Genomic DNA, 14,762 nt, shown 5'->3' with positions numbered 1-14,762 from the left:
GGCAGAATCTTTAGCATCAAGAATTGAACTGTTGGGAAAAAACTGGGCTTTAAAACCCCTACAACAGAGTGAGTCATGATTATTCATCATACGCCAAACTTGCTTGGCCAAGAGAGCACCATTAATCTTTTCTATTTCCTTGAAACACATACCTCCAACCTCCTTTGCTTTACATAAACGCTCCCACCTTACCCAATGAATTTTCCTATTGTTGCCACTGTAGCCCTACCAAAACTTTATGAATCAAAGTCTCAATTTCTTGGATCAACCATTTTGGGAGTTTAAAACAGCTCATGGAATAGGTAGGAATGGCCTGGATCATGGATTTGATGAGCACTTCTCTACTAGCCTATGATAGAAGCTTTTCCTTCCAACCCTAGAGCTTCTTCCAAATTCGCTCCTTAATATATATGAAACTCTGTTTCTTAGCTCTGCCAACAAGAACTAGAAGACCCAATTATTTCTTATAATTCCTGATAGAGGGGACACCCAAGATCTATTCTATACAAGTTTGGAGATCAGGATTAGTATTTGAGCTAAAAAATAGATTCTTCTGACCAGAGCCTCTTTCATAAACAACCAATATGTCAAGGATTACCTGGCATTCTACTTTTTTAGCTCGATAAAAGAGCACACTATCAATAGCAAAAAATAGATGGGAAACCCGAGGACCATTTCGACATATAGAAACACTTCTAATACTACCATCAGATTTAGTTGTGTGAAGCAGACCCTGTAACCCAATAGCACAAAGCAAGAACAAATAGGGAGATAAAGGGTTACTTTGTCGGAGGCCTCTGGTTGGTTTAATATTGCCAATAGGTTCCCCATTGAGAAGCGCAACATAGGAAACGGACTTGATGCATGACATGATGGTTGTAACCATTCTACCATCAAAACCTAAATGTCGCATGACTTTTTTTTAGAAAAACCCATTCCACCTTATCATATGCCTTGCTCATATCCAGCTTGAGAGCCATGAACCCTAGCTTCCCTTGTGTTTTTCGCTTATGATAGTGGAGAGTCTCAAAAGCCACGTTGACATTGTTAGTGATAAGGCAGCTCGAAAGGAAGGCACTTTGAGAGTCAGAAACTACATAAGGCAAAACCAATCTCAGACGATTAACCTAAACCTTAGCTGTAACGTCCTAGTCAAAGTTAAAAAAAAAAGAGGGATCAGACTTTATGGTCACACGTGCCCCACCTACCCATTTGTTCCCCACCACACATCCTTACAAAATATCTCCCTCACACTTTGGCCAGCCATCTCTCTACCTCTCACTTTGCTCTCTTTTATTTTCTTTTCACACAACACTCTTCTTTCACTCTCTCATCATCTCCCGCCGATACACTCCACACCACCATTTCCACCATCTTTTTCCGGCAAGGTCACCAGAAAATCCTTAGCAACCTCTAAGCATCTTCATCTTTTTTATTTAGGGTAAAAGTTTCTAATCTTTTTGGTGGGTTTTATACTTTTGCTTGAGGTTATTTTTATCTAAGCTTTAATGATGATACTCATGTGATTTATGAGCATTGGAAGTGATATTTATGTGTTTATATGTATGAGTTTTGTATTGGTGGAATTATTTGATGAGTGGGTTTATGGTTTGTACCAATGGTGGTTATCTAAGTGGTAAGGATTTGGCTTTTTAATGTGAAATAAATGGTGAATATAATTTTTATTGATTATTTGGAGCTAGTTAATTATTCAAATCATTTGTCTTGGAGGATATTATGATGTTTGGTATCATGTGTCTCTTGTTGTTGTGATGTAAACCTTGTGGGAAGTACTTAGAACGTGTTGAGATTTTGATGTTAGAGATAATACCTTGAATGGGTTAATTTTATAAATTGGAGCCTATGCCTTATGAATGAATTTGTTGAGAAACTTTGGAAGTGGAATATATTATTCATGGGGTTAAATATTAGGCTTGCCTAATCAAAGTGCTTATTTGGCAATTCCTTATTTGTAGCTAGATACAATTTCAAGTTTTATGCTTATTGTGATAGGTTTGTTTGATATTGTTTAGGTTCTAGTTAATTTCATTTGGAGCTTGGAAAATTAGGCTTTTGCGGGTTGCAAAAGTAGCTTTTAATGGGATTTTTGGAAAATAACCATGTTGCATAAACTTTGTTTTTGGGTCAAACACATTTTGGAAAATTATTTGTGGAACTATGTTTTTTTAAAAATGTATTGTGTTGTGACCCTATTATATATGATTATACATAAAAAGTGCATCATGTTTAATATTGCATATGGGGAAATGCATGATTTGTTAGTATGGAAGAGATAAGCATCTTTGATATAATTCTTGGAAATGGATTTTATGGATTTATTGCATTATTTGCAAATTCTAAAGATGTTTTATCTTAACTTGTGATATTTGAGAAATTGATAGAAAATGTTATTAACAAGAAATGATTTTGGAAAACTTGAGAACCTTGTGAATATATTGTGAGCTCTTCATGCTTTTACTCTTGGGCCGTGACATGTGATTACCTGGTGATTACCTAGCCAGATGCCGTAATCTTTGTGACATTGGTATCTCGGCACCCCGTCCTTGTGGCGGATTGATGTCTTTGTGGCATAACTTGATGTCTTTGTGGCATCCTTCACGTCTTTATGGCGGCTTGTCATGTGGCCTTGGTTGGATTTTCAAGTTTTAAAAGGGTGTTTTGATAGCTCACAGTAAATAGGACGTAGTTTCATGTTGGAATATTTTGAGAAAGCTTGGTGCTACATTTTTTTAATCATTCTTGTCATTTTATTAAGAAAAATTAGAGTTGCTGGATGTTCATGGAAATTCCCAAATTATAACACGTTTTGTAAAAAGATCACTATCATAAAACTTGCATTTCCCCTCACTCCCATTAATTATGCTACTTACTAGGCTCTATCTCATCCCATTATTTTTGCAAACTTTTCAAAGTAGGCAACAATCATTTTGAGACAGCTTTTTGGTGGCTAATAGTAGTTAGACTAACTACTGATGGAGGATGAACTTATGTGATGGAGATATTAGATGATGTACATCATAGAGTAGACTTGACTTATTCTTTTGTATATTATGGTAGTTATGACTTTATTTCCACTAATGGGACAAGTTATTGATATGTAATTGTATTTATTCAGACCTCCATTCTTTTGTGGCCAATGGTCGTTGCAATTGTTGCATAGAGTTCTGACTAATTTTTGGAGTATATTTAATGAAATTATTATGATAATTCTTGATATTGGTACTTGATATGATTTATTTGAATTGAATTGTTCAAAAGGGAAAAATCTATAGGTACGTTTGAGATGTTTCTCATGCTTTGGACCCTTTTGGGTTCGGGGCGTGACATTAGCTATAAGCTTATAAAACGCATTGTACAAACTAATAGGCCTAAAATCTGAAACTTTCTTATGATTTAGAATTTTTGGGATAAGGGATATGAAAGTGGTATTGATGGATTCAGGGATAATACCCAAGTTTAACGCCACCAAAACAGCCGCTGTAACGTCACCACCAACAATATGATAGAATGATTTGTAAAAAATAGGGAACATACCATTAGGGCTTGGTGCAATAAGTGGTGCCATTTGGTAGAGAGCTTGAAGCACCTCATCTGCTGTATACTCATGGTTTAGACCAGCGTTCATGTCTTTTGTGATCGTGGGAGAAATTCCTTTTAAAATGTCATCAAAACCCGAGGGGTACAAATTCGCATTAAATGATTAAACATAGAAAAAATCTTTGTTAAGGCAATTTCGAACCCAAGAGCCCTCAACCATGAAGTTAGGTTACAATCTCAAGACCACCTTGAGACAAATGGAATACGTAGCCTAAAGTTACCTTGGCATTTATGTTTTTTTTTTTAGAATCTACCTTGGCATTTATGTAATGCTTGGTTGAGGCGGAAAGAGAGGAAATTGTGATTAGTTAATATAATATAATATAATTAAATAATAATGAGAACAATGAATAGTTAATATAATATAATTGAGTACATGTCCATTGGGTTTAAGCCTTTAAGTTAAAACATGTCTTTATATGTTATATTAATTAGTTAAGAAGTCTTCTCAATGCATCTATCTCCGATCCCCAACATATTATGAGAATAAGTATTATTATTTTTGTTTAGTCATCATAATTTTTTATTCGTCTCAATTTGAGGTTAGCATGCTTGTCCATTAGTTTCCCAAAAAAAAAAAAAAAAAAAAAATTGCTTGTCCATTAATATTATTTTACAAGCTATTGATACAATTAGGAGTTTCATGAGGTCATTTCCAAAAAATGAAAACTAATAGCGCTTAAATCATATTTTTATGCGTGAATTTGTTTATTTTTTGAAGCTAGCTAGTTTTATGACACTTTTTTTTAAAAATTTTTTTTGAGAAAAATAGTTTAATGACACTTTGTTATTGGACAAACACATAAACCTCAACTTAGCATGAATGCAAAATTATGACACCGATACGAGAAAAGTTGACGGATTATTTTAAGAGATATTTTAAGATATTTTTTTATGTTTTGTTTTTGATTGTGTAAGAATATTTTAGAGCTCTCTCAACATACAAAATCTGATGCAGCCACTCCTAGACTGTTCAAAGGCACCGCCTAGCCTAGGGTTTTCCCTCAATTCCTCTTCTTAACGTAACTGTAGGACTTTCCTGCTCTCACAAATTCGAAACCTTCCGTTCCCTCTCATCAAAATCCCCATCAACGATCGCTGCAAACCCACTCCCAATTTTCAATCTCCACTGTACAATTCCTGGTTTCAGTTTTCACTCCACCGTGTCTTTCCCAGGTAATTGCAACGTCTATAAGAATCAATCGAAGCCAATAACAGGAACTATGAGACTTGGGTTTTTGTTTTGAAGCTTTAGTTTGGTCATATACATGTCTTTTTTTAATGGGTATCCGATAATTTTTGTTGGGTCATTCTCATAGTCATAGATTGTTGTGGTTTATGTTATAAGTGTGTTATCTGATTTCCTTGTATGTGGAATATGTTTTTACAATGGTTTGTTAACGAGAAACATTAATTCTCAGCAATTCAATTGGTTTTTCATGTTTTTGTGGATTTTGGGTTTTATTATTATGTGGGTTGGTTGTGTAATTGTGTTGGAACATAACAGTGTTTTGTTAGAGATGGTTGTATACTTCATAGGTGTGTCATTTGTATCTTTGGTCGTTGGCATATGTGGGGGTTAAGAATAAAACAAGACACTTTTTGTGTTAGTTTTGAAAAGCATGGTAGGTAGAGAAATAGAAATGTGTGTTGTCTTTTACTGATTTTAATACACTTTTTTAAAGAAAAAAGCAAGAAGAATCAGTATAGCATGGTGATGAATGATGATGAAGGTTGAACAAAATGATGACCGAGTTAAGGGGGTTCAGGATTTCTAGTGTTTTAAGTTAGAGGTTCTTTGAATGATTTCTACTAGCTCATAGCAATATTGTGCCTAATGTAATTTAGATATCCAACTAGTCGAAATCAAGCCTATCTAAACATCAAATTTTTTCTTTGTTGTTAGGGTTGTTGGGTTACAAAATAGATTTTTGTGTACTTCATATTTATATTATAGTGTTGGGTTGTTTATCATTAAGCTTTGTATGAATCATTATTAATGAAAAACCTTGACTACATGGTCATCTATCCCTGTCAGTTCATGTGGGTATCAAATTCTCTTTCTCTGTGGCACCAAAAGAAGGGATTAGATTATGATTGTTTTGAATATGTCTAATAATTTCATGGTAACTTTACCCAGGCAGTTAGAAAACAACTTAAGAGTTGAAGCTTCTACTTTTGAAGACTCTTTATGATTGGATAGGTGCTAGTAGCTGTTTTTTTTTTTTTCTTTTGAACTTGTTATAATTTTTAGATCCTTTTGTTTTTCTTGAATTCATGGTGTATCTGTTATGTACTCTGCATGTTCGGCCCCTTTGTGCTCATAATTAATTTGTTTACTTATCAAAAACTTTACTTAGGAAGTAGTTCAACATTGATGAAATTATTTTACTAAGGACATTGGTCATTCATATTTTGATCTTCAAATTTGTGGAGGACTGAAGGTTAAGCCACCTCTGGATAGTGTAAGGACCAGAAAGCATGCTATTTTTTCTTTTCTTTTCTTTTTTGTGTATGTGTGTGTATATATGTGTGTTTTCCCTTTTAATATTTTTCAGCGATATTGACTGATGAACTAAAGCTGTCGGTTGTTCTGACATTACAGGAATGGATCTTGAAGGTAGAAAGTTTGGAAGGGGTAAGATGCTATTATGCTGCTTATCTGGTTTTTTATTTTACTTGTATAGTTAAATTCCTGTCGATATTAAATACTTTAGACATGATAATTTTTTTTTTGAAAATAAATATGGTATTTTCTTTCTGAACTTTTGAAAAAGAACTAATATGAGGAGACTGTGGAAATAATTTATTTTAAAATGATATTTTTGAGATGCCCTCCACAATAGAGCAACAATGGGATGAATACTGCCTCTGCCATACTTACTGGTGGAGGTTCTATTGATTCTTCATCTTATTTGTCCCCCTTTCTTAATTATGTCTGGGCAGAATATGTGATCATACCTACTAGGTATAAATAGGCTGTAATTAATGGCTAAATTTTTGATATCAGCTTGAGTACTTCTCTATTTCTCAAAAAAAAAAAAAAAAAAAAAAAAAAAACAGCTTGGGTACTTCTCTCTTTGCTTTGAGAACAAGGCTTTTGAAGGTTTTAAATGACCTATCAATTCTTCCTGCACATATAAGTTGTTTGTTTTCTTTAGATTCCCTGGTGGATGGCTCTTAAAAATTCAAGTGACATGGACTTAAAAGATAATTGATTTTAATGAAAGTCATAAGCCACTTCATATATATATATATATATATATTTGATAAGTAAGACAGACTTTATTAGATATAAAAAAAGACAACCCCCAGCACATGGGATATGTGCTGGTGGTGTAAAACAAATATAAAAAAAGTGGAGCAATCAATAAAGTCCATAAAACTAGTAAGTGAAAGACTACTTTTTTTTTTTGATTAGTGTTAGTGAAAGACTACTTAGAGGAGTTATCCAATCATAAAAAAGTTGTAGGAAACAATATTTCACAGCCAGCCCTGAACTTTCCAAGCCTTTGAACGCATAAGCCACTTCATATTTCAATTATCCTCCGCAATCTGCTAATGGAAAAATTTATTGAACCAAGATAGAGGGGGAATAGCGTGTCTACCTTAGAGATCAGTAGTTTTTAATGGTTTTCTACCTGTTCGATTGACCTTTTTTTTTATAGATAAGTTCAATTGACCTTTTCCATACATGGTTTTAACCCTGTGTTGGCCTTGCCCATTGGATTGGGGAACTGGTGGCCCAGTGATGTATCTGCCAAAAAAATGTGACTTTTAGATTTGCCAATTTAGGGTTTTATGCATTGGGCCTCATGGAATGTTTGATGGGCTTAAGTCCCGCGTAGCATTCAAGTTTATGTTTTCAGGAGTCAACAGTTTTTCTAGCAGTCAAAGGTGTGTTTTCTTGGTCTTTAATTATTAGATATTAGCTAGTCTTTTACCTTTTTGAATTGGTTAGGATTCTGGCCTTATTAATTTCTAAATTAGTGGACGTTTTTCACTAATAAAAAATCAGTGGAAGATTGTTACTTGCCATCTACTAGTTTTTAAGATTTGGTCAGTTTTATTCAAACTTTTCAAAATTGAAGTATGGAATTTTGAGGATTTGAGTGTGGGTGCAGGTTGACCAGTTTCTTGCCTCTCTCCTTCATTTTATTCTTTCTCATTAATTGTTTGCTGGCTCTGTTTAAGCCTCTCTGCAATGGCTCTTTTTGTTGCTGATTTAACAAAATCTGCCCATCAAAATTGCCCCTTGATTGCTTTTCTACTCTTACGCCACAACTTTTCCTTTGCAAGACACCCTAATGTCTGAATTTCCTAGGCTGTCCTGTATAACCTGGCAAGTAAGCCAGTTTTCCTCTTATGATGGACTGGACAAGCAATTGACTCAGCTAGAACTGGTCACAGTGCAGTCCAGCCATGGGTTTCAGCTAAAAGGTGGTACCCAACTTGGATTGAACTGATGACAAGTTTAAAAGTAAGTTGTTGTTGGGAAGTCTTGAACTCAACTTGTTAAGTGGTTTAAATCAAATGTAATCCTAACAAGTAAGCTGCCTTTGTTCTTTCTAAAACTTAAACAATTTTGATTAGGAAAATGCTTATCTCCAAACTGGCTTGGAGCTATCTTCCTTCAACCCACTATTTGGTGATTAAAGAGACTATACATGTGTAGTTTTTTTCATGTGACTTTTTTAATGTCATGTGGCTTGTTTAAATACTACATGTGGATATTTTATGAATCACCACATAATGGTTGGAGGAGAAAGCTCCAAACCGGTTTGAAGCTAAACTTTGTCCTTTTGATTATTTTTGGTTATTTAGCATACGAAAAACTTTTAACTTAATGTTATGATGTACTGACCCACATTTGGAATAATGACCTAGTAGCCCATTCTCTGACTCATTGATGTCTTCTTTGGAATGACTATGGTTGAATAGAGTATTATTATTATCATTATTTTTTGGGGAGGGGAGGGTGGTGGCAGGTGAACCCATTCTTATTTTGCTGCTCTAAAAACTGTCTTGCTCAGGGGGCTAATCTAGGTATTGATGTACTTAAGAAATGGTATAAGGCTTGTGTCTCTCTGTGATACGAAACAAGGCCCTTTGCTTTATATGTTGGTACATCTTTTTTGTTTTATTTTGTTGGAATCTTCATTTTTTATTTGATTCACTGTTCATCAGAGCTTCACTCTGGGAAGAGTATCTTGTGAGGTTTAAACACAGTGATATAGCAATGCGAGTTTCACATAACCCTTCTGATCTTGAAATGGTCACTTGGAACTTGGAATCCTTGAGAAGGCATAACTCAAACATATTCAAATGTTTCTATACTAGAAATTATTTTGTGAATGCGCCCTTGTTTTTTAATTATTAATTGATAGTTGAGTTAGACTTCAGTATTCATTCTGTATACCTGACTCAAGCTTTTACTGAATATATATTATATTATATTATATATTCATTCTATAGACAAGGAAAACAAAATGATTTACTGTTGTAGAGAGTTTTTTATTCAGTAATATTAGCTTGTATAAATGACATAGTAGTAAGGTACTTACCCCCACCCACCACCCCCCCCCCCCCCCCCCCCCCCTGTGCGCGCGTGCGGGGGCAGGTAACCACTGTGGTTGTAGTGGAGTTTACCTTAAAGGCTTAAGACAGGCCTTTTTGGTTGCTCCAGTTACGTTTCTGAAAATTTATTTATTTTCTGATGATTTTTTTTTCCTTTCTATTTTAATAAATAATTAAATATATTTGAAGAGGGTGCACCACCCTAGTACATGTGACAGGAGGTATACAAGAGTAAGACAAAACTATTGATATCTAAATTTCAACCCTATGAAATCTAACATATTCGATAAAGAAGAAAAATATCTGTTTCTGCAATCCACTCATGAAGCACCGTATAACCTTCATATTTAACATTGCAGTTTCACACCTTTCAGATGTACGAGTATTTTGCTGTTGCCAAATATACCATATGAGAGCCAAGGTACAGCATTCCAAATCATGCTGTTCCTCTGTCTCTCCAACAAACCAGTACTCATACTACTATGAGAGTGAGACATGACACACAATCCCAAAAAGTGAAAAAAGGAAAAGAAAAAACGTCCAAAGTTTTTTAACAATGGTTTTTCTGTACTGTTTAAAAAAAAATTAATTTTTTTATATATAAATTTTTTACACATGCAACTTACTATTATTTTGTTCTGCTTCTTTAAATTGTCCACCGTCAGAGTATTTTTCGAAAGCTACAATCCAAGTGAAACTGGTACTTTTACTTGCAAGATACTCCAAGTATAGAGTAAATTCTCTCCTCCTTTCTTTAACACGCTATATTATGAATTGATCAAGAGTCTTGTAGCTTAGTGGTATCGTTTGAGGAGAACCAAGGTTCGAAACCCCCCTCATTGATGTAACTATAAAAAAAAAAAACACACACACACACTATTATGAATTGATGGTGACCTCCCTTCTTTTAGAAGAATACCATACTGTCTTTTCTTATTAATCCCTGTGGGCTTTAGTTGGAAACAATAAGTACAAAATAGAAATTACAGACACTGATAAATCATGAATTTCCCTAATGAAGTTTGGGGACCAAAAAACTATTTGCGTTTGAACAATCTCCTTTCAATTGCAGTATGAAATAACTCTTGAGTAAGCATCTTTTAATGGCATATTGCTACACTACAAGTCATACCAAAGCTGGATTTGAAAACTGTCCTACCGAGTGAATTTGGAGACCAAACCTCACCCTCCGTCACTTATATACCTCTGCACTCCCACATTGTTGGAGCACATAACTAACTTTGAACTACAACCTTCCTCCATCATCGATCTCTCTTTGCCACGTGTCTTCATGGACCTTTGCCTAATACTGCTTGGTTGAAAACATGTAATCCCTGATGCCTAACCCACCATATTGGCTTGGGCTACATACTTGATTCCATTTCACCCAATGAAATTTGAGTTCATCTCCAACACCATCCCACAAAAAGTCTCTTGTTGTGTCACAAGTTTTAATTGCCATTGATGTAGGCAAGCGAAAGAAAACATGAAATATGTGGGTAAACTCAGAAGGGTGCTTTTTATCAATGTCACTGTTCATCCTTATATATTTTCCAGCTTGCCAACTGACATTCTATCCTCTTAACAATTCCATTCTAAATAGTGTTACCTAAAGGCAAACCTAAACTGAAAGACTGGAGTTTTTTTTTTTAATGATCCTTTGGGATCAAATTAAGTCCCTCAGGGAATGTGATGGATCTTATGTTTGGTTGAGTAAGAACTTGTCAGTTATTTGGAACATGGCTTCCTTATGTTTGATAAGGATCATATGGACAGTGCGCAATAGGCATACATTTGAGGATGTGGAGAGTATGGGGAACAAGTTGTTATAAACTTTTCCAAGCTCCTTATTTGATTGGTCTTGTGCATGGGGATTTACAAAAAGTGATGTTATTGCATTATTTGTAGAGTCTTTGTTCTCTTATACATACTTTTTGACATTGAAACCACCTCAAAGATGGAAGAACACAATGCAGAAATCGGGGTATCATGTTTAGAGTAGTTTAAGCGATTGTGCTACTGGAAAAAAAAAAAAAAGATATTATTTATTTTTTGCCATTCCAGTTCCCCTCCTTCCTCTTTTAAGTTCAGTTTTCATCACATTTCGTATAACAAGGCTCTTTTTGGAAATCAGGGCCTAGGGAACTTAGTGGTGCTGTTGATCTCATAAATCAGTATAAGCTGTGGCCTCATCATGAATTCTTTTGCAAGAGACCACTTCCTTTATCAGTGTCGCAGACTCATTATCTACGCAATGTGGTGGGAGACACAGAAATTAGGAGAGGAGAAGGGATGGAATTAGATCAGCTCTCGCAGAGTACTTCCTATTTGAGAGAGAGGAATGCACATATACATCCTTTTGACTTGGATGCACTGTGGGAAGCCTTTCAGATGAGAGAGACAACTCCTGTCTACCTGACTGATGTAAGATCTATGTTACATTGAACTGTGTTCTTATTATTATTTCTAACCTTGTCTTCTTATTTTTTGTAAGTGTTACCTGGGGGAAGGAGAGTGGGGTGAGGTGTTGCTCAAGGCCTGTTCTGATGTATAACGTGTGTTAAAATTTTGTCTTTCCTTTATAATTGCCTTAAGCTGGACAATGACAGCTTTCTGAACTTGGGAATGAATGTGCCGTTCTTGTGTTGCGAATTCTGTAACATATGGTCTTGTCATATTGAATGGTGTTTACAGGCTGAGAAGGGGATGCCTAGTGCAGGGGCGAAGTCAAATGATGACTCCAGAGACCAGAAGAGGAAGCATAAGAAGCACAAGGACAAAGACAAGAAGAAGGATAAGGATCATAAGAAGCACAAACACCGCCACAAAGACAAGAGTGATGATAAGGATAAAAATAGAGATGGACATCTTGATTTGAAACTGCAAGACAAGGTTTCCATAACATCCCTTTTCTTGTCATATTATGAATGCCATGGCCTAAATCAATATTTTATTCATTTTGGATGATAACATTTTATTTTAGGTGATGAATAATGGGATCATATTATGTAAGGATAGGTTATCAGTCTACCATCTTTTGCATATCCTCATTAGATTGTATTACTACCTAGTAGCATTTGTAGTTTGTAACATAAACTTAAGCTGGGATTGGTCTTCTTCCTTGTTTGGCTGCATCATGAATTATTATAGTAAAAATGTGAATATCCCAAAATTTTTAAAAAGTAAAAAAATCTCTTTAAACTACTTTTAAAAAAAAAAAAATTTATTTGTGTTTTCATTTTTAGCATGACAAGTCTTGGACCTAAGATATTCTTGATCCTCACCTCATCCATTACTTTCTAATAATTAAAAAATGACCCTATATTTTGTTTCTTAAAAATTATTCAGTAAAATTTCCAAAAATGCAAAATTATCTTAAGTTGATCCAATAACATCATCAAATTTCATTGATCGTGGTTGGCTCCATTTTGCTCTTATAAATTAAACCATTAGTGCTTCTATGGACTTCCAGAACTGGTTCAACTTAAGGAGTGGCCTAACTTTAACATGAAGTTAAATTTTAATGTGTTTCTTGAAAGCACTCAAATAACTGTAAATAGCTATTTTTATTTGTTGATTCAGAAGAGGAGGCATGAAGGAAATGGAGATCTTTTTGATAGTCGCAAGCATCAAAAAGCCAGGTAACAAAGGGGAAATTGGAATGATCTAGTTGTTTGATATAACTGCTCCTTGTGTTCTTCTGCATCATAATCCATGTTTCTTTACTTCTTTGTCAAGCTCTTTGCTTTCTGTTCTACTTACTATATTTTTGACTCTGATAACATTTCCCTTCACTTCAGAACTATTAAATAATTGCAACAGCCTAACTAAAGGTTGTTGTCCGAAAACAATTCACTTGGGCTTGGTTGGATATTACTTTATGTTCTCAAAAATCTTCAGGTACGTATCTCCCACTTGAAAATCAAGAAGAAAGATCAAAATAATAAAAAAATTAAATTACTGTAGAATACAACAAAAATTCTTATCCAGGTACTACAACTTTTATTTCTTAAGAAGCTTATTATTCTCTTTGACATTTGTTTAGACTTTCAAGTGCGTTTAGTAGGGTTGGAAGAGTGACAGGTTAGGGAAGGATGAAGAGATGTTTGATATCTTCTCTTGTTTAGAATATAAGAGTGGAAGAATGGAAAAAAAAGAGAGATGATTATTTTTTATCTGGGCCCATCAGTTTTAATCTTCCCAAAATAGGAGGAAAATAGGGTAGAAAATGTCTTACATGGGTGATTTGATATCTTTATCATTCTAGTTTGTTAAAAACAATTCAATACAAGGATAAAATAATATAAGATTGCTTTGTTTTCTTTGTACTTTTTTATCCCTCCTACCAAACATTTATGATAGAAAATATTAATCTCTTATTTCCTATCTTTTTTATTTTTATTTTTCATTCTTTTTTTATTTCTTTTCTTTCACTTTTCTGTCCTTCCAACCAAAGCCAACCAAAGCCTAAGGCCACTGTTAAATCTAAGGCAAAGTGTTTTGGATCTTTTAGGATTGTTTTCAAATTCTTCCAATACATAAAATAATTAATTTTGACGTACTTAAAAAAAGTTCTTTTAAAATAAAAAATAAAAATGTAAATCCATACTTTTTTACTTCTTTATCCCTGCATTCAAGCAGCCAGAACTAGAAGGCATGTGAACTTCCTATATATCAGTAAATATTGAACAGTAGAACCTCTTTGACTGCTATAATGTGTACGTTCTTTAAATTACTAAACAACCTGGGAAAACTGATTCTCTTTGGGTTAACTTGACTTTACTCTGGATACTACAAAGAGACTTCAATATTTACTTCTCCTGATATTTTATACCGCAGTCGGCAGTGCTTTACCAGTTTCTAATTGACTTGTGTTGCCATTTTCAAATTTGTGAAGATTTTACAAATTGATTACATCTTGGAGGTAACATATGAAAAATTTCCGGCTAGGATGGATTGAAAAGCTATATGAATTTTGAAAATAAGAACAATCATAGGGAGATCAGAAAAAGCTGTATGATTTTTATTTTTTGACGAGTTTAAAAATAGCTATGATATCACCTGTTATTTATGCATGATATGTCCCCTGATTTTTGCTAAAGCTCATCTCTGTACTCCTTGACTGCAGTTTTCTTCTCTTGATGCAGAGAAGTGCAGAGCTGATAGAGGTTATCAATTGTCTCTTGTTTATTTATTTTTTTTGACAGGGTGAACCTGACACTATATGTGATAACAATTAATTGGAACTGGCAACTACTCTATATGTCTAGGTGTTACAATAATTTAGTTCTGAACTCTTTGCAGCACCTAACCAGTGCATCTCACACGGGATTGAGTTTTGAACTATTCTTCCTGGTATAAGCCAACATGAAATTTGGATATACCAAAACAAGATTTTCCTGGAATCAATCTACATGGGATTTTAGTTATTACCAAAACAGTTCTTGCCCTATGTAAACCAACATGGAAATTGGTTGTATCAAAAGAAAATTTATCCTGTTATATGAAAACAATTTTTTTTTTTTTTCTGTTACAAAACAACATAGAATTTTGTTGTACCAAAATAT

The 14,762-nt window shown here is 34.3% G+C and overlaps 1 protein-coding gene across 5 annotated transcripts; it reads left to right on the top strand.

Annotated features, from left to right (window-relative positions):
* The first annotated feature begins 4,510 nt into the window (after positions 1 to 4,510).
* Positions 4,511 to 14,519, top strand: LOC126726611 (mediator of RNA polymerase II transcription subunit 19a-like). Of its 5 annotated transcripts, none has more exons than XR_007656005.1 (8): positions 4,512 to 4,794; positions 6,224 to 6,256; positions 11,330 to 11,619; positions 11,690 to 11,743; positions 11,890 to 12,087; positions 12,778 to 12,836; positions 12,996 to 13,095; positions 14,343 to 14,519. XR_007656005.1 is itself a non-coding variant. In XM_050431890.1 (7 exons), exons 2-7 carry the CDS (start codon positions 6,226 to 6,228, stop codon positions 14,356 to 14,358), a joined length of 648 nt encoding a protein of 215 aa, XP_050287847.1. In that variant the 5' UTR covers positions 4,511 to 4,794; positions 6,224 to 6,225; the 3' UTR covers positions 14,359 to 14,519. The 5 variants fall into 5 exon arrangements, 3 of the variants coding, with proteins under 3 accessions (XP_050287847.1, XP_050287848.1, XP_050287849.1); XR_007656006.1 differs by having other exon boundaries at positions 14,324 to 14,519; XM_050431890.1 differs by lacking the exon at positions 12,996 to 13,095 and having other exon boundaries at positions 4,511 to 4,794.
* Positions 14,520 to 14,762: the final 243 nt, after the last annotated feature.

Source organism: Quercus robur, chromosome 5 (genome assembly GCF_932294415.1).
Source record: "Quercus robur chromosome 5, dhQueRobu3.1, whole genome shotgun sequence".
NCBI classification, from domain to species: domain Eukaryota; kingdom Viridiplantae; phylum Streptophyta; class Magnoliopsida; order Fagales; family Fagaceae; genus Quercus; species Quercus robur.
The sequence above is the reverse complement of the archived record's forward strand: the minus strand, read 5'-3'. Positions and strand labels throughout refer to the sequence as shown.